Genomic DNA, 25,218 nt, shown 5'->3' on the forward strand with positions numbered 1-25,218 from the left:
AATTCTTTTTAATTTTTAATTATGTTTAATTATAATTAACACTACAAAAATTATCTCAACAAACGAAACAAAAAAAAAGAATTAAAATGCTACAAACAAATCATGTTTTCTTTAAAAAAAAATGAAGATATTTAACACACTATATTATTCAAATGGGTTTTTTAATAATAATTATTAAGTCATCAATTAATCAAATCCACAAAATCAATTATTTTAGATTATATTTTATAGTATTATATATTATGATTTTAGTAAATTCATATAAGAATATTTAATATTAAGAATTTTATTAAATTATATATTTATATTAAATTATATTTAATAATAATTATTTTAGATTATATTTTATAGTATTATATATTATGATTTTAGTAAATTCATATAAGAATATTTTAATATTAAGAATTTTATTAAATTATATTTTTATTAAATTATATTTAATAATTATTATTTTAAATTATATTTTATACTATTATATATTATAATTTTAGTAAATTCATATAAGAATATTTAATATTAAGAATTTTATTAAATCATATATTTTAATTAAAATATATTTAATAATAATTATTTCAAATTATATTTTATATATTATAATTTTAGTAAATTCATATAAGAATATTGATTATTAAGAATTTTATTAAATCATATATTTTAATTAAAATGTATTTAATAATAATTATGTTAAATTATATTTTATAGTATCATATATTATGATTTGAGTAAATTCATATAAGAATATTGATTATTAAGAATTTTATTAAATTATATATTTTAATTAAAATATATTTAATAATAATTATGTTAAAATATGATTAAATTATTTATTATTGATATTTATAATATTATTAAAATTTAATAACAATAACAATAATCATTTACCTAAACAAATTTCTGCTAAGGGTATTTTAGTCATTTTAGTTTTTTTCCTTATGCTATTACACCTCCATTCCATTCAACCAAACACAAGAATACTATTACGCCTCTATTCCATTACATTGAACCAAACAATTGATTTGCTATTACGCCTCTATTCCATTACGCCTCTATTCCAATACAGCGAACCAAACGTGCTGTTAGGTTAATATTTAGTTTGCACTTAAAATTGTCCACAAGTGTTTAGTTAAGATTTAATTTTTTTTCCATTTAGTTGGTACATGAACTTATATTCTGTCACCTAAGTTGGTATCTCTACACTAACACCGTTAATTTATACTGACAGGGCATTGATAACCAATCCGTGGGTGATACGTGGAAGCCTCTCAATATGCTACATGGCAATAGGCTCGGCCTTAGGATTTTTTGAGAGTGCAACCGCCCAAGGCCCAAAAAATCAATTTTTAATGTGGGGAAAAAATTTTCAGACTAAAATAAATTAATTAAATGCCTAGGATTTTTAATTTTTCATCATAAATGCTTCATCAAATGTCAAGAACGGACCTGCGTGGCAAATATAAGTTCTAAAATTTTTTAAAAAATAAATATATATAAAAATTAATTTAAAGAGGTATAATTTTTTTTACATCAAGAATGAACCTCAACAAAAATTTACTCTTTTATTAATTTATTTATTTTAAACGATTTTTTAAATTTTAAAATTACTAGATTGTCTATCAATACCACATTAATACAAACTAATGGTATTAGAGGAGAAGTACTAACTTGAGTGACAGAATACAAATCTAAGTACAAATATATATATATATATATATATATATATATATATCAACTAAATGCTTTTAGATAAATTTAGGGGGCAAACTAGATATTAACCCAAATATCTCGGATTTTATTTGCATTTATTCTCTCTCCAATCTTGATACGCACTTCCTTGCACAGGTTTGGTGCATGCAAATTGTTATTTTTTTTTAATGCTTCTACAAAGATGGGAAGTTTTAGATTTATGATTCAGTCGAATTGTTTTTTATAAAATATTTTTCGACAGACGTTTTAGTAATTATTCAAAGATTTCCTTCCCATTATAACTTACGGATAGTTTGACAATATTTTTGAAAAATGCGGTGGAAAAATATTTTTGAGAAGTGCTATGAAAAAATTTGGTTTGAAATTTGAGTCTTTAGCATTGCTGTCAAAAAGTATTTTTGAAAAATAAAATATCCATTTTAGACATGTTATTATCAAGTAGCAAATATACATTTAAATAATATTTAAATTAGATAATATTATTATATTTTAGTAAGAATATAAAAAATTTATTATAACTTGTTAATATTTTAATATATGAAATATAAATTTTAAATATTTTTAAGTAATAAATATTATTTATTTATAAAATTTAATTAGAATATATAAACTACATTTAAATTATTTGTAATTAGTATTTTAAAAATATTTTTTTTTATTTTTAATTAATGATTTTAACACATTTGTAATTAAACACTAAGAAAAAAAAGAAAGTACTATATTATTAGAGGGGTAAAAAAGTAATTAAACACCAAAAGCACTTTTGGTAAAAGAAAAACTACAAATTTTAGCTTCTCCGCTTTTCAAAAACACCTTTAAAAAGTAAAAAATTTCAACCAAAATCAGCTTTTCTTCCAAAAGTGTTTTTGAAACAAGAAGTGCCATTTTTAAGCACTACTAAATAGGCCCTTTCTCCTTTAGGTTTAGGAATATGTAGATTCAATTGCATGAATCGTTGAGTAGCAAAAATATTTTTGTTGATAGTTGGATTTAAAGTCTCGGTTGACGTTAAATCCAAAATATGAATCTAGACAATCCAATCTTCATTCGTCTTAAAAATAATAAATAACTGATGAAAAATAAGCCTACTTATAATACAGAAAGTAGGTGCTATAACATGATCCTTAACGCTTAAAGAACTTCAGAAACAGTATTAAGTTTATAAAATCTGCTTACGAGTTGGTTTGGGAACTCAAATGTCTGGCAATATGCAATGTTGGAAAATCTACAATCTAGTCTTAAACTATGACAAATGAATATGATACGATGGTAGAAGCATTACAAATTCCCCCAAGCAAACTTCAAGATTTCCATATCACTACTTCAGTGTTTAACCTATAGCAAGTTTCTTTTATATTTGAAATTCTTCCTTCTTTTCCTTATGCTTATTAGTAGACACTGCTTGAGAAAATCACAAGAATATGTGAATGAACAACCGACACATTATGATGAAGCTCCTTGTAGCTTCAGTGAACCAAATTTCACATTCACCAGCTCAGCAGCTGCACGTGCACCTGCTGTTGCACGCTCTGCAGAGGCAATAGCAGCTCGAGCTCTTTCCAATACATCAGATGGTCGTGAATTTGTCTCTGTTTTAATGTCAGAAATTGGACCGGCAGTACCATTTTTCACTGATGACTCAATTTCACTACTAGTCAATTTACTCATGTGGCTGGGAACTTGGTGGTGTTGAGATGCCGGCCTAGCATCAGTAGGCAAAATAGTTTTTGCCCCATTAGAAGGCAAAGATTTACCAGATGCTTGTTTACTGGGAGCTTGAGAAACTGCAGCCTCAGCACATACTTGCTTTGATCCAGCCTGTAAATAACATTAAAGGCCAAGTTATTACAGATACCAGAATGTGCGCATAAGTGTGTGTGCTGGGTGGATGATTATGGGTGCGTGAATTCATAGAAATGTTACATGTATGGTTTGTTATTTTCCAGATACAGTTTGCAGTAGCTACTAAAAGTTGTTCTTCAACAGAAGAAAAGAATCCATGTAGCCATTCCAATTGGTGCAGGAGCAGTTGTTTACTGTTCTTTCTTTTTCTTTTTCTGGTTGTGTGCACGTTATCTTTGTAATAAATAGTTACTTACTAGCATGTGAAAATTTATTGATGTTTATTTGAGCCTTGAAAGCTTGGTCTAAGTTCAATAATATGCTACTGACCCTAGTATAGATAACCCTAGGGATTTGTATTCAGCAACATATTATCTTAGTCTTGATGCATTTCTTTCAGATTTAAGAGGAATCTAAACCTTAGAACCCTTATTTTATCATTCCACTTTAATCCATCCTACTTCATAATTTCTGTAATTTGAGTTGTTGTCTATCATCTTTTATTTTACCAAAATGGAATCAAAACTATGTTTGGATGCAGAAGGGGTCGAGATGGTATAGGTAATCAAGGGCAGCAAGAAGAATTGGTTGAGCTGAGGTGCGTAGTTGAAGATTTGTCATTGGTACCTACTGTACAGCAACAGGAACCAGTGAGAGCCGGAATAGGGAATTGCATGTTGAATTGATTTCTATCATATTGTTCAAATTTATCACTCTCTAGATTTGTGCTTAAATTTCTTAATAAAGTTTTTCAGAAATCAATTTATCCCCTGTTGATTAATTCACCATTAGAGCTGACACTGACCACCAAGCATTGATACTTGAGTTTCAAGAAGAAGCTTAGTGAGTGTCATGCTACGTGGAGTTCCTTTCTTGAAGAGTTTAAAGGCAACAGACTATGCATTCTAAAGGGGTCTTTGTGAGAGAAAATCATCAAAGAACTCCATTGGATGGTTTGGGAGGGCATTTAACTAGAGATAAAACCATAGAAATGGTGGCAAATAGGCATTATTGGCCCAAGATGTTTAAGGAAGTTGACATATTAATGAGGCGTTCAACTTGTCAATTTAGCAAAGACAGCTCACAAAATATGAGGTTATATACCCCATTGCCCGAATCAGAAACATCATAAATCCATTTGAACATGGATTTGTTCTAAGGTCTTCCAAAGACCTCAAAGAGGCATGACTCCATTTTTCTTGTGGTAGATCAATTTTCAGAGAAGGCACACTTCATTCCATGCTCTAAAATTGTCGATGCTTCTCATATTGGAGTTGTTCTTCTGTGAAGGGGTAAGGCTACATGGTGTTCCTACTTCTACTGTTTCCGATATCAAATTCATGGGACACTTCTGGAGATTGTTGTGGAGGAAACTTGGGAAAATTATTCCAACAATTTCCATCCACAAACCGATGGTCAAAGAAAAGCAGTAAATCAGACTTCAGGAAATTTGTTAAGGTGCCTTACAGGAAATCATGTGTGTCTTGGGAATTTGTTATACAACAGGCAGAATTTTCTTACAACAATTCTATGAATCAGACCACCAAAAAGACTCCTTTTGAAGCAGAATAGGTCTAAAGGCACAACTCGTGCTTGATTAGTACCATTGCCTTCAGAAGCTAGAGCAATGATAGAGTTGCATTTGCTAAGCATACTTAGTAAGTTCATAAGGAGGTCAGTGAAGCTCTAAATATCAGCAATGAGGCCTCTGAAGCTGCTGCCAACTAGCAACGTCGAGCTACAAAATGTGATCATGGTGATATGGTGCTTACTCATCTAAGACAGGAATGTGTTCCTAAGGGTGATTATCACAGCTAAAACCCAGAAAGTTTGGACCATGTAAAGTGCTTAAGAGAATCAGATCTAATGCTTACCTAATAGAGTTACAGTTACTTCCTCAAGTACAAATCGGCTCCAGTTTTAATGTAGCAGACTTGTACCCTTCCGAAGGTTTGATGGGAAGTAACTCCTGTTGCAGACCAAGACAGCAATTTACCAATAGTAAAATGAGATGTTATAAAGTGTGCTTGATGTCAAGAAGGTGAAGTCAAGGCATGGACCCCAACATTGACAGTTTCTCGTTAAATGGTTGGGTAGGCCTGCCACTGGAATTACTTTGGTGCTAAAGGATGAATTGCAACAGATTTATCTCAAAAATATGCTGAAGTTGTTAAGGTTTTCGCATCAGACATTGGTCTCTTTCGAAAAGAGGGGAATGATACACAAATAATTGTTTGTTTTTCTATTTTTTAAGGGTTCATAATTCAATTTTGTTTTCTTCTTATTTTAAAGAGTTTTCTTTTTAATAGTGATCACATAGCTAGCATGAGACCATTTTTTCTTGAGGTTTAGACTTAAGATCATGTAAGCCTTGAAAGATTGGGCTAGGTTTAGTAATATGAAAATGACCCTAGCATAAAATAATCTAAGAGATTTATATTCAGCAAAATATTATTTTAGCCGTAATATTATATTTTCAAATTTGAGCGGCTTCCAAACTTTGGCACCCTTCTTTTGTCGTTCCATTTCAATCTATCCTATTCAATTTCTATTATTTGAGTTGCTGTCTATCATTTCTTCAACTCTGATCTGTGGAAAAAAACAATAGGCACGTGTTTCACACATAAATGATATATCTAACGCTGCAAGTCCTTCCTAAATTCTAGACCCAGAGACACAACGTTATACTAGAGCTTGTAGAAAGTTCTCTGAAGTAATCATTTACATTACTATGTTTCTAGACTTGTTTGCTGAAAAGCCACTAATTGTAGAAATTATTGTGTAAAATACATCCACATGAAAATCTTCAGAAAAAATATTACTTCACAGCAATAGAAATTTCTCTTAAAGTAGTGCCTTGTCATTAAGATGTCTGTTAAGTCAGTTTCAATAGGTTATGGGTTTTTACATGGAACATCAACAACCAAAAACTCAAGGTAGAGATCGGTGATAGGAAAAATGGGTGAAGAATTTGGTAAATGTGGGAAACTAATAACTATAGAGTCACAAAAAATAGAACAATCGTATAATGAAGCCATTTTCTTACATGTCAGATAAGTCAATTTCAAAAAGTGCAAGTTAACAAACACTACAAGGTAGAGATTGGCAACAGGAAAACTATAAACAGAACTCAGTAAACATGGAAGATGAGAACTATAGAGTAGCTGATACATAATTCGAAGTCAACAGATTTTGACGATTGGGAAACCTGAAATTTCATTTTGATTATCTGAATTCATAATGAGTACTAAGAACTATATTATATCCTGAGAAATAATGTTGGGATGTCAAAAATGAATAGGCACAAATCTGAACAGAACTCTCTAAGTCATTTCACTATTATAGGTAGAAACAACAAGGATGCATAAAACAGATTCTAGCAGCTGGTTAAAACAGCAAAGAAAGCACTATAAATATCAAGAGCATGGATCATGAACCAGAAACAACTCCAGAAGATAATGCCTAATAGAAGATACTATGCATAGTCCACAGAAAAAAATATTCTGAAAAATTATTTAATTATGTTTACCAGTAAATCTTCATATTTCTTGTTGAACTCTGCTTCAGTGCCAGAAGAATCCCATTCTACACTATATTCTTGGGCAATTTCCTTCAATACTTTGAGCCTTATTTCACCTGATGGAGCACTAACTGAAAGCTTTTCAATTATCTAGATGACAGAAAGAAAAGGGAAACGAATCAGAAATGGCATATCATCTATTCAAGTTGCAAACTCCACGAGTCTAGCAAAACCATTGAACCACACAAGTGAATTTTAAATGAACTAATGATATATATTTTTTGAAAATAGAACTAATGATAATTAACTGCACGGTTCACGCCAGAATCAGGACGAAGCTCCATTGCAGCAATGACAAATTCCTTTCCATACTTTGTAGCAAACAAATTCTTGATCTGCAATAAATCAGGCACATCTGAACATCTAGGAGCAGCAAAAATTATGCTTGCCACAGCTTCTCGTAATTCTGGAGGACAGTCTCTGTTACGTGCAAAGACATGTTAAAATGGGTAGTTAGGTTGTGCAAAGAAATGAAAACACTTAAGATGCTCAAATTCTTGACTAAGAAAACCAAAATAATTCAAATGAGAATGACATAAAAATTCTTGAATTATAACTTGTTACACGTAAGATTATAATACAAAAACATAACTTGGAAGAAATATGTGGTTATCAGTTATCACACAATCAAGCACCCAAATATTATTGAAACAATTGGAAAAGAATCAGAAGCTGTCGCTCCTATGGACCCAAGTTGGTATCCTCAAAATATACCACTAATGCAGTAAAATCCACATTCATTTTCTTCAATGTAGCAATTGATCAAACTAAACAACCTGCGCTTTTGCTTTGTAATGAAAGAATGCATTTAGTGCTTTAGTTCCATTATTGTAAAATGCGAATAAATTTTGTAACTACATTTTTCTCTTCCCTTAATTGCAATATTGATTAGAGTTGCCCTCTGGTAAATCAGTGGATTGCCTGCTCTCAGGAATTCTTAGTCCTAACATGATTTCTAAAGGAAGAAAATTATCCAGATTGAGAGAAGAGCCACTTGCAGGAAATAGAACAAGCAGGATGGGTGTAGTAACCCTGCTCCTCAATATTATTTGTATGTCCTACAGCAACTTAGCATGCTGAGTGTAGCAGAAGAAAATGAATCAATAAAGTAGATTGATCCTTTCAGTAGATGATGGAAATTTTATACTATTGAAAGATTTTCTATACAATAATATATTTTCTTTCTAACATTAACTCAATTCTCCGTTCCTTCATCTCATTATGAACTTTTCAGGAAAAACAAAATATTAGGACTTGTTATAAACAAATCAAACATAAAGGACAGATATCATGATAGAATAATTATAAGTTTCTGGGAAATAACCAGTAGACATAAATGATGATCATACATAAGAATTTAACAATGGTATATGCATCAAATAGCATCTAAAAGATAATGAGTAAACAGCACTGTCAGCTGAGAAGAGAATTAAGAACTGTACTTCACAATTAACAATCAGCTTGCAAACTAGAATGTATTTATATGTAAATTAAAAGATATAGATATCAGCCTCTAGCTTTGCTCAGCAAAGTGTTTAACTATTGATGCAATATAACTTGAAAACACAAAAAGAATAGAAGAAAAAACCACTACCGATTAAATAAGGGCATGGTAAAATACTGGAAAGGAGACAAATAATAAACCATTAGGCAAAACCAATAAAGCAAACGCCTAAGTTCTTAAAAGGCTTTTAAAATTGAACTTACTTCTGGCTTTCAAGAATTGGAACTCGGGCAAGAACAAACTCACAGAAAAGCTCCAGTATCTCATATGCAGCCCATATGTTCTGTTCTCTGATTACATGTTCCACCTAACCCCAAAATAAGAACAGCAAAAGAAAAAAATGGTAATCAAAATCATTATGAAATAAACTGATCAATGAGTCCATTAACAAACATTAAGTTGAAAAAGATACGCGAATTCGAGCAATTGGTTCCTGGCCAGCCTGCAAGAATTGGGCAATCTCTTTTCTCATATTCTTGAGCTGCAAATCTCTCTTATTTTGGAGCAACTTGATGCGCGAGATTGCCAAGCTCAAGCATGTTTTACTACACAATTGTACAGATCAAAAATAAACTTTAGCAAAAAAAAGAAAAGAAAAGAAAACCCCAAAGTGAATCGCATACATATATATGAACCAAAAGCAGAATCAAGTCGCACATGAAAAAAACAATTGGGGAATACGGGGGAAAATAACTAACCATTTTGCACCAAAAACGCCTCTATTAAACAATTGGTTTAAGAGAGACATTTTAGAATAGAACAGAGGAGAATCTCGTTAGTGATGATTAAAAAGGGATATTTTTCATCGATGAATTGCAGAGAAAAGTCAAAACTCTATATCGTTAATAGTTTTATACATTTGGAGGGGGATCATGAATTTTAGATCATCGGTGTTGGGATCCGTTGGGACCAAGATTAGACACAAGCATATGATGAATTCGTATATTTATATCGGATTGGTCATTTTTATGTTTATTTTTGCAGGGTAAAATATCAAAAAAAGCTATTTTTTTTTAAAACTTATCGAAATGGGCCCGGTATTTTATTATTTATCGGAATGGGTTTTTTTCTCCGAAATCGCGTCCACATCAGCGCGATGTCAGGGTAAGTGCCAGGAAATCGCAGCCACATCAGCGCGCTTTGCTGACATGGCAACAAATCACGTCCTTTGAAGCGCGATTTGTGTCCACGTTAGCAAAGCGCTCTGACGTGGACGTGATTTCCTAGCACGTACCCTGACATCGCGCTGACGTGGACGCGATTTCGCCTTGTCTCCCACGTTAGGGTTTTTAGGGTTTTTGGAGAAAAAAATAAACAAATAAGGGATTAGGGTTAAGGGTTTCGTAATTAAATTAATTAAAATTTATTCAAAATTTGATTACGTTTCGTGTTTATGGGTTTTTAAGATAAAATCAAAGCAGGATGATTTATCAGAAGGATTTTTGAAGTCGCGCCCACGTGTACGCGCTTTTGCTACAGTAGGTCTTGGAAAAATAATTTTGACTTATCGTTTCTAAGCAAATAGTTTAAAAAACGCTTCAAGCAGGATGCTTTGTGAGAAGAATTTGTGAAATCGCGCCCTCGTAGACGCACTTTTACTACAGTTGGTCCTGGAAGAAATAATTTCGAGTTGACGTTTTTGAGCAAATAGTTTAAAAAACGCTTCAAGCAGGATGCTTTATAAGAAGAATTTGTGAAGTCGCGCCCACGTGGACGCGCTTTTGCTACAGTAGGTCCTGAAAAAATAATTTTGAGTTGACGTTTCTGAGCAAATAGTATAAAACAACGCTGCAAGCAACATGCTATTTGAAAAGAATTTCTGAAATCGTGCTCTCGTGGACGCGCTTTTGCTACAGTTGGTCTTGGAAAAATAATTTCAACTTGACGTTTCTGAGCAAATAGTATAAAATCGCTTCTAGCAAGATGCTTTATGAGAAGAATTTGTGAAATCGCGGCCACGTGGACGCGCTTTTGCTACAGTAACATGTTTGGGCTGAGGCTATAAATGAGGTAAAAAATGTTCTGAGATTGCATAAGTCACAGTAGAAACAATTTAGAGAGGCTAAGAAGGTTAGAGTTTCAAATAGGAGTGAACGTATTAGTATTGTTATTTACTACGATGGTGATGTTTGCCACACCGAGAATGATGTTATTTTTTTGTCGGAGAATACGGTGCGACTGGTTTTTAACCAGAACATAGATTTGACAGAACTTCGTAAAAGAATTAGGCGTAAAATTTTCGGAACGATGCCAATAAAATTTCTGTCTATTACGTATCGATTCTGTTCTTTTGTTGATCCGGTAACATATGACTCGTTCGACATAAAAGGTGCTCGTAGCTTGGAGGCAATGGTGCAGACTCATCTTACTAGTGGAGCACCTTATATTGAGTTATATGTACAATTTACATCGCCAAGTGATGTACTTGCGACCAGTGTTCGAGATGTATACACAACCCCTGGCCGACATTCGGTTAGCGGGTTAGAAAACACGGAACAACCCATGTTTGGTAGCGGTGTTGAATGCACATCCCCCGCAAGACACTCTGTCGGTGGATAGGACATGTACGTCGGTGGCTCGATGTTTGATGCTGGAAATACGTACTGGGGAACGGCATCAAGTTCTAGTGGTTGGCAATCTACATCCAATTGGGGACGTTATGAAATGCCCAGAAGAAGGGATGATGTACTCCCTACGACGTCAACCGGTGAGGGGACCTCATACGTTGCAGATGATTATAGGTTAGAAGATGACTCCAATGTGGATCCACCTCGAGAGCCCGGGCCCGATGGTGCAGAAGTTGGCTTATTTTCTGAACCGGAGCCTATTCCAACAGAATCTGAAGATGCTGAAAGGAGTTCAGATGAAGAAGAAAATCTACGATTCAGAGCATACTCACCTCCAGCCCACATGCATAATGTCGATCTATCTGCAGATGATGCGTTAGAGTTTCCAGATCTACCATACCGGTTACGTGATCGTTCAATTTCAGGACTAGATTCGGGTGAATTTGAAGTTGGTAATCAGTTTACCAACAATGATAGTTTTATTGGTGCTTTGAAACAACATAGTATCAAAAACGGCGTTAACTACCATGTCGTTAAATCCAAATCTGATAAGTTTGAGGTGAAGTGTGCAGTGCAAGATGTCACATGTTCATGGAAAATATACGCTTCGTTAAGGAAAAGGACAGGGTTGTGGGAGATTAAAAAGTACAAAGGTCCACAAACATGTGCTACAGGTACAGTATTGACAGTATCTGAATAATACTTTTATTATGTAATGTTGCATTATTTAATGTACTCCATTTATAGGTGTTTCACAAGATCATCCGAAGATGGATTCAGCTATGTTAGCTAACTTGATACTGCCCACGGTAAAAGCAGATCCCAAGACTTCAGTGCCGGTGTTAATTGCTAATATCCGTAGCCAAATGAGGTACACGCCCTCTTACCGCAAGGCTTGGATAGCTAAGCAAAAGGAGTTGGAGAAGATGCATAGTGGGTGGGGCGCCTCATATAATGAAATATGGCAGTGGTGTCAAGTTCTAGAGAGATACGTCCCAAGTGCCATCACAGACCTTGAAACGGAACATGCGTACTACAATGGCCTATTGCTATGTGGATGCCAAGTGTTCAAACGCCTGTTTTGGACCTTTAAGCAATGTCGAGATGCATTTCCATACTACAAGCCATTGGTACAAACTGACGATACCTTTATGTTTGGTAGGTATACTCATCGGCTATTGCTTGCAGTGGCACAGGATGGAGGTGGGAAAATTCTTCCAATTGCATTTGCAATAACACCGGGGGAGTCGTTTGATGACTAAGATTTCTTTCTCTCTAGGTTAAGGAGGCATGTGTGCCCCCAACCTAATATCTGTGTTATTTCAGATCGGGGCGCCGGTATACTAGCTGCATTTGATCGACAAGGAAGCTTATGACAGTGCATACACCATCGATATTGCCTAAGACACGTTGCTTCCAACTACTACAGGCAATATCCATCTAAGAGCGAACAACGACAAGTGACCATCATGGGTATTTAGTCTATACCTGTGTCATTTCGTTTCTTAATTTGAATTAGTTTTATTGGTAGAAGTGGTATGTAATATTCGCTATGAACTTATATTGGCAGGGTATGAAATAAATAAAGATCGTTTTCACGAGATGTTGGCAACTTTACGTTTAATTAACAGAGAAGGGGCGGACTAACTTTGTAACATACGTTTCGAACAGTGGGCACAAGCATACGACGACGGCCTACGATATGGCCATATGACGTCAAACCTGGCTGAATGCATAAATTATGTTATTAAAGGAACACGTCATCTACCGATAACATCGGTTGTGCGAGAGACATATTTTCGTTTGGCGGCGCTATTTCCAAAGCGAGCAGCAAGTTTAGATGTACTCCGGAATGATGATTGTTTCATACTAGGTATATAGTCATACCGATCTCCCTACATTTGGATGTACTCGGACCAGAATCTCAGCCAATCCGTATTCAATTGCCGAAGGTCGATTTTGTGGTGATCGTCAAACACCTCAGGTTCCACGGGAATCGGTTGTCTACATCCAAATTGTCGTAACACCCTGTTTGACTGGTGCATCTCCACGGTCGCGTAGTTGATCAAAGCGACTTTTGCCTACCAAGCGTTTGGATTTTGTAAAAACTCTTCTGGAATTACTGCCCGAATTGTCGGATCCTCGTATGGTGTCCATTGAAACTATATGAACATGATAGAAATATTAGTTATATACATAATACTAAATACTAAATACTAAATACTAAATACCAATCGACTAGCGAATGATAGAAATATCAATTTTATTTAATACTTACATATACTTCCGACTGTTGGTTTAATAGAAGCCGTATATCTTCAAGAGAGGTAGGTAATCGAGCATGACTTGCCGGATGGTTCCACCTAATTAAATAAATTTTTAGCATACTTTTATTTTTAAAAATCTACATAATAATTGTAAAATCTAATATAAAATTTACCTCATTATCAGTGGGAATGTATATGGGTGGTCCACTCGAGAATGTAGAAATGGAAAGCGAAACCGTGCCCATGACTGCAGTAGGGACAGGCAACCTCTGATTTTTACTTTCCTCGGTCGTGTCGCCTCGCACATCTCCCTATATAACGCTGCCAAGACGGCAGACCCCCAACTCAATTCACCAGTTGCTCTAAAATCAACGAGTTTCAGCAGCCATCTTAGATGTACGCGGCTCCGTGACAAGTCGGGCATCAGATAACCTCCAATTAACTGAAGAATGTATGCCCGAGCATATCAGATTCTTTCTATTTCAGTTGAATCTTCATCCAGATCTGGGAATGTGTCTCGTAATCAGCCCATCTCGATCTTATCTCCATCCATTTTCTCCGAAATAGCACCCAAAAGCTCGTAGCACACCGCAAGCCAATCGCTAGATTGGGCAGACCAGGTGACTAGGTACCCGTCCACCGACAATCCCAATTGCAGACTGACATCTTCCAAAGTGATAGTGCACTCTCCACATGGAAGATGAAATATGTGCGTCTCGGGTCTCCACCTCTCGATCAACGTACTGATTAATTTCGGGTCCACCTTGCATCCCCGGCCTACCGTCGTCACGTGCCAAAAGCCCGCTTCCCGCAGGTAGTTCTCTACCAACGGTGATGGAGGAGCATGCATATTCCGGATATTGCATTCTAATATCCGATCTATAGACTTTTATAACAAATAATAAATTAATAATTATCTAAAAATGCATAAATAAAAAATTCTTAAATAATATTTAAAAATTAAATTTAACGCTTACCATTTTCATTTGTTCCATCGATATGTGATGCTTACCAAGACGAGTCAATTCTCCGGCCATTGCTGCAATCGTACAAATTTTTACGGTTTAAAAAAAAATTAAAAAAAAATTTAAAATTATTTAAAAATAGGGATTTAAGAAAAATTTAAGAGGAACTTGAGAGCAAATTGAAAGTAAATATGGATTTGAGAGAAATTTTGAAGGAATTTGAGAGTAAATTGAGAGGAAATTTAGAAGAAATTGAGAGGAAATTTGATATAGGATTAGTTTGTAAAAAAAAAGGGTGGGGTTATTTATATATATTTTTTGACCGTTGGGGGGCAACGGTCAATTTTTGATCATTACCTCGTTTCACACGCATGGGTAATCGCTACCACGCGTCGTGCGATTGTCGACGTGGACACAAATCGCGTCCTTTGAAGCGTGATTTGTTGCCATGTCGAAGAAAGCGCTACCGACGTGGACGCGATTTGTCGGCATCGCACTCGACATCGCTACCGACGTGGACGCGATTTGGGGAAAAGGTCCATTCCGTAAATAATAAAATACTGGGCCCATTTCAAGAATTTAAAAAAATTAGGCTTTTTTTAGTAAATTCCTATTTTTAATTACTTAATTAATGTATTTTTATTTTTAAACAATTAATATAAAATAATATTATTCAAATATTGAAAATTAAAATATATTAATATTTTTATAATTAAAATATTGTGACAATAACAAAGCTTTAAATTATAAATAAAATTTTAATGAAAATGATAATGAAATCTTTTTTTTCTTTGTACTTTTTAGCTACTAATTGAGTAAAATTACATAGATATCGAATATTAACAGTGCAATTTAACATGCATATAATATGTAATATCAGTTTTAATAAAATATTTTTCTAATATATAAATTTTAATAATAATAAAACATTAGATATATTTAGCCAAGGTGATGTAGGAAGATGGCTAGTCATGAGAAGTAAATATTGAGTGGGGGCAATGTATATTTTCAAGTAGGAAAGAAAAAGTAATTTGTCATCAAGTAGCCCACGTTTCATATACCAAAGCACTCTACGATAGCTTGGATGTTAATCTTGAATAGACTTTAGGATAGATTTGCTTCATAGGCTTGACATTGGAAGAGGACTGCCTCCTTTTTCAAGTAAGAGAATGAAATTGGAGATTTTTTTTTCTTCATATTGTTACTTCACTAAGAAAATATGATAACAAATTTTGGATTAAAGTGGGAGCACAAAGAAGAGCAGAGAATTGGGAAGATGACTTATAATGGGTCGTAAGGTACACTAAAAAAAAAGTTTGGGCGAGACAATTATCAAAATTTCCAAGATTGCTATGATCCATTTTGAAGGAACCATTGATGACTAAAAAAATAGAGGGAAAGAGAGCGATTCACATGGTGGTGAGGTGTTAAGAGTCACCAAAAAGAAAAGAAAAGGTCAGACATGGCATAGAGGAGAAGGATTAAAAAAGAAAAACCTTTAATGCCAAGGATGGGTATTTATAAGCGAGGATGACTATCCCTTAACACATGGCTTATACTAGTCTTATCGTGATTGGCCACTTAGGGAGCAATAATAGACTTTTAGATAGGCGACGATAAGATTGACATAAACTAGGTGAGATCACACATGTGCTCCATGCATGTAAGAGGATTCATCACTTGTACTTGTCAAGGTAGATTAGAAATGCAACATATGTCAAGTGTGGGTACGTTCGCAAGGATCATGACTTACGAGGCATTATCATAGTTGAAGTCATACAGGCTAGGTTGAAACTAGAAAAGAAAGTTGCCCGAACACTTTTAATAGTATTACACTCAGGGACAGTTTCCCGAAAGAAAAGAAAGTTGTCATCCGAAAATAGTAGATGAGACACACTAGGTCCTCAACGACAAATAAAAACCCCATAGATCACTCTTTGCATTTCTGCGTTACGAAGTAAAAAAGCTAAGCCTTTTAGTACAAAGAATAAATAGATAGGGAGAAATCATATCACCCTGACGAAGCCCTCACTTAGGAAGGATTCATCCTACCTCCATTCCATACAAAGAAACCTATAAGTCACAATCGTCACACAGAACATTACCCAATTAGTCCAAGCTTCGTCAAATCCCATCTTACGCATAATAAACTGTAAAAAATTCCAGTCCACTTGATCATAAGCGTTACTTATATCAATTTTCTACATCCCCCACCTTCCCTCAACCTTTATTATACATATCATGAATTATCACAAACGCAATCAGAATATTATCTATAATCAATCTGCCTAGCACAAGCACTGGCTGCATAGGGGAGACTATGTCCAGCAAAACCAACTTCATGAGATTCGCAAGGACCTTGGCAATTATTTATAACATTGTATAAAACTTTGGGTCGCAAGTCTTGCATCCAATTGGGCCGCTCCTTCTTAAGAATTAATACAAAAAATGTATCATTGAACCAACAATAGGCCAACATTGTTGGTAAAAAGCCAAGTTTAACCCGTTCGGCCCAGAAGGCTTATCAGGGTGCATTTCCATACTCGTTTTAAACTCACCCTCTGTAAAAGGAGCAAGCAAAGAAGCATTATACAGATGAAGGAAAGCTTGAAAAGTTGTGAAAGCCGGCCTCTATAGAAGTAGAAAACAATTGAACAAAATAATCCAAAGCAATCTGTATCAGTACAAGGATGGCCCGTGACATCATACAACATAGGGCTGTGATTAGTACGTTGTCGCTAAGAAGCTTGCGCATGAAAAAACTTTGTATTCGTCTCACCATGTTTTATCTAGAATAATTTTGACCACTGTTTCCAGTACACAGGTTGTTATGCAAGTAGACGATTGAGCTCTTCACGTAACTCAATCAACAAACAATCCCCTGCTCAAAAACACTGAACCGTCGCAATTTGACGCTTAAGTTCCCATATCTGCGACTCAAAATTAGAAGGGCGAGCAGAATGCCACTGAAGCAATCAGTCAAAACGAAACTTTAGCTTATCCAAAACAGAAACCGAAAGACACTCAATCCAACTAGATGAAACCACCACTTCAAAGTCTTCTTCAGACAGCCAAGCATTTTCAAATCGAATTCGCTAACTCCGTCATTCAGGATGAATTAAACAAGCCACCAACTTGCTGGGATTATGATCCGAAGTGGCACTGACAAGATTGAAAAGCTTAAAGTAGGGAAACATCTGCATCCATCTCGCATTAGCAAAAGCCATATCCAACCTCTCCATTACAAAATGAGCAGTACCACTACCTCTCTCCCACGTAAAAGGACCCAACAACGACACCTCTATTAGACCACAATCTGCTATACAATCTTGAAACCTACGGCAGATATTATCCAAATACGAGATACCACCCCATTTATCCTGAACCGAGAGAAAATTATTGAAGTCACTCATACAGAGCCAAGGAAGCTGAAAACGCTCTGACAAGGAACGCATAAGCGCCCAAGTTACTCTCTTCCTATGAGATTCCAGATAACCATAAACACAGTAATTCGCCACTTATGAAAATTCGAGCTTTCGACAATGACATCAATATGGTTAGACGAGTAACTAGAAACTGAAACCACATCCCTAAACTTCCATTACAGAGCTAATCCACCACTCCTTCCAATACTATAAATAGAAAAGTAGTGATCAAAATACAATAAAACACGTAATTGTTCAATTTTATTAGAATTAACTAAAGTTTCAAATAAAAATAGAAAATTGGGCTTATCTGTATGTACAAGGCTCCAAAGGGAAAGCACTACGTGTCAATTATCCAAACCACGAAAGTTCCAAGCGATGCAATGCATGGCTATCGGCGGGCCTCCATTGGAAGACCGATCAATAACTCAGAAGAAGAAAGTCCCAGAGCAAACGTCGTACCAGTAGCACCCAACCTAACACCTGACTCCCCTTCAATACAATCCAGAGGTCGTGTGCGTTTCTTGGACTCATCAATGTCCATAATGTACTTTTCCTTAGAACCGAAAGCAGCTAATGTACCTACAACTCCCTTTGCAAGCGAAACAGCCCCATGCAAGCATGTACGCTTCACTTCCCCACGTCCACTTCCATTACCAGTAAGGCCCACCGAAGACTTAACCACTTTAGGAAGTTGATCTCTGTCCAAACTCTCACCTTTGTCAACAATAGAAGACCCCTCCCCTGATAGAACACCTTCAACATTTGAAACACTAAAACTACCAAAATGAAAGGTCGTATTACATGGAAAAGATAAACATCGACTATCTAAACTAACTGTTTTCCCAGAATTTGAAAATTTGCTCCAGTCCCGACTTCCCTCCATCTCACTAGTAGTCGACACACGCCACCATGGAATGTGCTATCCCCGTATTTACCAATGAGCCTTAGCATCCCCATAGTATTCCCTAAACTCTTAGCCAAACCCTCAGAAGCAAATCCAAGGGTTAAATCGTGCACTTGCACCCAGAAATTGGCAAAAGAAAAATTAATCTCCTCAGGATCCTCACCTTTTCGAAGTTAATGAACAAGACGAATACAATTATTAAATGACCAGCCCCGCCCCCCCCTTCCCCCCAGAAATGATATTCTTCAAATCAATGATATGGTAGAATTGAATTAGATACAAGCCACTCTCTCCCAACGGTTTAATCGTGGTCCCTTTCAGCGAGCACCATAGTGCAAGGAGAGTATGTTACAATTATTAAATGACCAGCCCCGCCCCCCCCCCCCTTCCCCCCAGAAATGATATTCTTCAAATCAATGATATGGTAGAATTGAATTAGATACAAGCCACTCTCTCCCAACGGTTTAATCGTGGTCCCTTTCAGCGAGCACCATAGTGCAAGGAGAGTATGGTCCATAGCATTAAAGTTAATCACCCTTTCTCCCAGAAATTTACCTACAAGGCAAAGATCATAGTTGATTTCATCCTTCACCCTAGCATCCCCATCAAGCACCAATTCAACAGTCGCTTTCTCGTGCAAAGACAACCCTTGCAAAACCTCATCCATTCCCAACAAAATTGATAATCGATGGAACCAACCAGACAAAACAGCACCTCCCGCTAGCAACTTGGCAAAACAATACAAAAGTCTATACGCTGACGGGACGAACTTGTACTCACAACCCTAACTGTAAATCGCGAGAGGCAAGAATTTTCAAAATAACATTCTCTAGTTGGAACATGATTGAACCACAAAACTCTTTATACCCTTTATATCAATATTTTACTCTACAACATTCTATTTCATGTTAAGTAAATATATTATTTGTATATGTAATAAATTAAAATGATACCGTTAGTATCTATATTAATGGTATAAGAAAATTGAACTAAAATAATATATATAATTGTATGAATTCAAAATTTATGCATGTTGAATCAGTAGTAATGATACCAAAATTCGATAACATTAAATACAAAATAGCTGCAGGGAAAGAATCCTATTTTATAAGTTAAGGAATAAATTAATCCATTTACTATGTTATTGTAATGTTTTTAGAAAATTATTGTACACTTAATTTTGAAGAAAATAAGAAAAATTTAATATTAAAAACATTAATTTATCATATTTTAAAATGGCGAGAAAAGTAAAAGTAACAATTTAATCACTATAGTATTTTTGGAATGCTAATTTTTCTTAGAAAGGAAGAATGCTGATTTTTTTTTTGGTCACCTTAGCCATCATTTTTTAAAGTTCAAGTTTACTATGGTTTAAAAATTGAACCCTTTCTGGAAAATAGAAACAAAAATAAATAAAAAAGGTTGGTATTTACATATCAGATCCGGTATTGAACAGTGAGGTTGTATGATGCTTGCAATTGGTGAAGGTGACAAGGATGGCCAGGCCGAGGATTGGTCTACCAAAAAGGTCTGTCTTAAGGACCAGAGTTTAGATCGGGAGTCGTCCATTGTAGAGGAACCGGTCTCTGCACCGGTAGTACCCTGAAAAGACAAGCTGTTAGGAGGACCCTCTACCTTGGGGGAGTTGACTGGAACATCAGAAATAAAGATGGGGATGGAATCTTCTCTGGAATTTGCTGAAGGAGACATCAAAAAATCGTCCGTTAATGGAATTCCTTCTATTGTTTTTTTTCTGAAAGGATCAAACAAATACTTATTAATGATATGGTTATGACGGTTGTGATAAAACTGCTTGGCCGGAATATCGGCTTTCTTTCACTGCAAGACAAGATTTCAAACTTATGGAGACCCTCGATGCCTTTTCTCCTAATGGATATAGAAAACGGTTATTTTCTGTTTAAATTTCATAGCAAAGAAGATTATGATAAAGTTTTATCTCAAGGGCCATGGATTGTTTTTGGACAGTACTTAACAGTTCAATCCTGGTCCAAGGATTTTTATCCTACAAGACCTTACCCGAGTTTGTGTAAATGGACAGTTATATTTTGGACTTATTTATTTATTGTTCTATTTATTTTTTTGTTTTATAATTTGTAATCTGGGCCCGGGCAAAATTGGGTTATTACAGCTGCCCCTCTTTACTCATTGTCGTGTAATGAGAATGGAGCAAAGACTCTAAAAAGGACCAAATTTTTCTTGTTTTGCCAAATCTCGACTTCTTTGGTGCTTGTCCTCTTCAAGTAGCCTTGTTCTAACCCATTGCAACTTTAGGGGTATGGGAAGTGTAGTTTCAATCTACTCCGCTATAACTTCAGAGAGATAAGATTTGTAGCTGTAATCTGCTTCACTGCAACTTCATGGAGATAAGATTTGTAGGTTTTAGTTTTAATCTGGTCTACTGCAACTTCAGAGAGATAAAATTTGTGGCCTTAGTTTGCCCCACTGCAATTTTAAGGAAATAAGACTCGTAGCTTTAATCTGCTCCACTGTAGCTTCAGGGAGATAAGATTTGTAGCTTCAATCTACTCTATTGCAACTCCAGGAAGATAAGATTTGCTATCTTCAATCTGCTCCAATGCAACTTCAGGGAGATAAGATTCATTATCTTCAATCTACTCCACTACAATTTCAGGGAGATAAGATTTGTAGCTTTAATCTGCTCCACTACAATTTCAGGGAGATAAGATTTGTAGCTTTAATCTACTCCACTGCAACTTCAGGGAGATAAGATTCGCCATGGTAACTTCAATCTACTCCACTGCAACTTCAAGGAGATAAGATTTGCTATGGAGACTTCAATTTGACCCACTAAAATTTAGGGGCATAGGATTTGTGGTTTCATTGATATGCCAAGCGATTAGGATGTTATGATCAAAATGAATCAAATACTCCTAACTAGATGTATATAAATGATATTTGCATGAATGCAGAATGTCATCTTTTAAGAATGGTTCCTTTTTTAGTAATTAGATTGACATGGCTCATTGTTTGTCAAGGTTCCATCACTGACGTGTTACCCTACTTTCTTGTTCAAATCTGGTATCTTTGACAGAAAATCCGAAGAAGTAATCACAATTTAAACTATTTGTTCCCCGATGCTTCCAACCCTTAGATTTGGTTAGTTCTAACTAGTGGTCCTGTTTCAGGTCCTTTAACTATTTAGAAACTTTTCAGGGAAATATGCAAAAATCCTTTTACTTGAATATTTTTAGTCCATTAATCGTTATTTGAATGAAAAATGCTTGAAAAAGATCATAACAATTGACAAGATTGAAATTTATTGATAGCAAAGCTCGAAATGAAATAGATTAATCAAAATAGCAAACGTTGCTAAAATGCAAAAAGGAGTAAGATGAAAATAGGTGCCCTAAATACCGTAGCATAAGCTTCTCTGCACAAACTTCTCGAGGACCATTTTGACCTTGATATGTGTTTAGGAGATCTAAAGTACTTTGTTGATGCCCTAAGATGTAACGTTTCTTCTTCCGAGAGGACGAGACTACCACATGATCAATCTTCGATCTAAATTTGAACTACCCTTTCCTAGGTTTTCAACTCAAAACCCTTTTGGTCTCAAAATGCCCTTTTGCGGGTTTTCGCCTTGGCCTCTCATTGTTTTTAGGTGAAGTATTTCTTGACCGAATCCAAATTCACAAGGTTAGGTAGGTTTTTGTCATCCATCTAGGTCAAAATCAGTGCTCCTTTAGCAAAGTCCTTCTTTACCACATAAGGTCATTCTCAGTTTTGCATTCACTTTCCTTTGAAGTCCTTTTGTATAGGAAAGATCTTTTTCAATATCAGGTCCCCCTCATGGAATTCTCTGGGGAGAACTTTTTTGTCATAAGCTTGCATCATTCTTTTTTGATACATCTGACCATGACGGATAACTTTCAACCTTTTCTCTTCAATCAAGTTCAACTGATCATATCGAGATTGAATCCATTCTGCTTCATCTAACTTTAACTCTGACAAAACTTGGAGAGAAGGGATTTCGATTTCATTGGGCAAAATTGCCTCCATTCCATAAACCAATGAGAAAAGCGTTGCCCCGGTGGAGGTTCTAACAGACGTTTGATAAGCATAGAGGGCAAATGGTAGCTTCTCATACCAATCTTTATAAGTTTCAGTCATTTTCCCCACAATATTCTTAATGTTCTTATTGGCTGCCTCCACTGCACCATTCATTTTTGGGCGATATGGTGATGAGTTGTGGTGTTTGATCTTGAAGTGACTATAGACCTCCGCTATCGTGTTGTTGTTCAAATTTAGTGCATTGTCAGATATAATCCTTTCTGGCATTCCATATCGACATATGATTTCTGTAAGAGCCCATTTTTGCCCGGGCCCATACCAGCAAAACACCCAAAATCAAAATAAATTAAATAGTCCATTACAATGGCCCAGTATGGCCCAAAACCCACTAAACCTAATGGCCCAATACCCAGCCTGGCTGAGACAAACCCTAGCCTTCAGCAGCTTTCTGCTCTTGCACCGCAGCCAAGCAGCTCCTCACGCACGAGCCTCCATCCATGCGCCGCGTCGAGCCACGCCACCGCCAGGGACCACGCCTACACTGTGCCACGCGAGCCTCCATACATGCGCGCCCGCTCACCTCTGTACCAGTACCTCCAAATACACACAAGAAGCAGCGAAGAAACAAAACAAAAGAAAATAGCAGTAGAGAAATAGGGGATTTTCAGTTTTTATTTTATTTTTCTAGCTATAAAAGCCAAACACGCAGATTGTATCAAGGGAGGAGGGGGCATTCTATATCAAAAAAACATATTGAAATAAAAAAAAAAAGTAAAAAGTTTCAAGAGAAAGGTGATCTAAAAGTTTTTTTTCTTTTCGATTTTTTTCGGTTCTATTCCAAAAAACGTTCATTTTGTGCTATTGTTTGTTTTAAAAAGAAATAAAAGAAAGGAGGAAGAGAAACGAACCTGTTAGCTGAACCTTGCTTCTCTCCGTCGTAATGGGAGTTGGAGCAAGGACTTGGATTTCCTTTTCGAATGACTGCCCCACAAAGTGGCGCAAAGAGGAGAGCATTCGGACTCTCTGTCTTCTTTTATGTTTCTTTTATTTTTCTTTTTTTCTTTCTGTTTAAAAAAATGAAATGGCGGCTATCTGGTTAGGGTTTTTTTGGCCCTTATGTGATATGTGAAACGACGCCGTTTGGAGTCTGATCAGTGGCTCCAAAACGACGACGTATTGACCCTGTAACCCGCGCGTGAGACCCGACCTGGGGAAGGATCCGCGCCTTTTTGGCTCAATGGTCTATTTGCACTATAAGTCCCTCTGACTTCGTAGCGCGTTGCAATTTGGCCCTTTTTTTCGTTATTTTATTTTTTTAATTTAGCCACAATGTTTTATTTTGTTTTGATTTAGTCAATTGAAGTGTTGCGTTTTGGGGCTATGGTTTATTTGCAGTTTTGGTCCCCCTCTTTCGGCGCGTGTTGCATTTTAGTCTTTTTCGTTTTTTTATTTTGAACTCGCCTAGTATTTTTTTGTTTTTATTTCGATTTAGTCCGTTTTTTATCAATTTTATGGTTCAATTAATTATTTTAATGTTATTATTATTAATGTTGCTATAACTTTTAGTATTATTATTTATATTAGTTTATGCGCTTGTTTACCTATGTACATATGCCATTATTTTGTTATTTACATTTTGAATTATCGTCATATACTAATAATTAGTTCATTACATTTTATGTAGTATTATTTTATGTTATAAATAAAATTATATTACCACTTGGATTTATTACACATTTGTTTTAAAATTTATTGTGCATTATTATTTAATCCAATTATGTATTACTTATTTTAAATTAACACATGTATATTATTGCACATATTTTAAATTTTCTTCTTGCATAATATTTATTGCAAAATTCATTTAAATACTATTATTCTATGTAGTGTTTATATTAAACTCTATTTTGAGTCTATTTTAAGTGTACATATATATATTATTTTAAAACTTTTGTACGTATAATTTATTCAATTATGATTTTTCTCTTGTTATCGCTTTTTAGTGTATCTAAAGATTTGATTAGTAACTCATTTAATTTTTGAATATTGTATGATCGAGATTATTGTTGCTATTCTTGTTTGAATTCATCCTTTGCTTGTTTACATTTGATGGTGTGTCATTCACTAGCATGTATCGTAATTTACGAATTATCATTTTGAGTAATTTACTACCATTCAATCGGATTACATTTTATTTAAATATCAAAATCGTTTTATTCAAAAGCTTTCAAATTGACGCAATACTCGAAATTTGAAATCTTCGAGAGAATTGGGCCCTAACGTATTGGGTTCCAATTTCTTCATCGAATCTAATAATCGAGAATATGCTTTAATTAAAACACATAAATAAAAGCTCATTTTCGGGAATTCGATATGGGGTGTCCTAACGCATTGGATATGACGT

General features: G+C 35.2%; 1 protein-coding gene across 1 annotated transcript; it reads right to left on the reverse strand.

The window, feature by feature from the left end:
• Positions 1 to 2,844: 2,844 nt before the first annotated feature.
• LOC105794756 (uncharacterized) lies at positions 2,845 to 9,554 on the reverse strand. The gene is made up of 6 exons (XM_012624062.2): positions 9,329 to 9,554; positions 9,043 to 9,175; positions 8,834 to 8,937; positions 7,375 to 7,546; positions 7,076 to 7,216; positions 2,845 to 3,522 (listed from the first exon to the last, which is right to left on the reverse strand). Exons 1-6 carry the CDS (start codon positions 9,376 to 9,378, stop codon positions 3,148 to 3,150), a joined length of 975 nt encoding a protein of 324 aa, XP_012479516.1. The 5' UTR covers positions 9,379 to 9,554; the 3' UTR covers positions 2,845 to 3,147.
• Between the last annotated feature and the right edge of the window lie 15,664 nt (positions 9,555 to 25,218).

This window comes from Gossypium raimondii, chromosome 3, assembly GCF_025698545.1.
Source record: "Gossypium raimondii isolate GPD5lz chromosome 3, ASM2569854v1, whole genome shotgun sequence".
NCBI lineage: Eukaryota > Viridiplantae > Streptophyta > Magnoliopsida > Malvales > Malvaceae > Gossypium > Gossypium raimondii.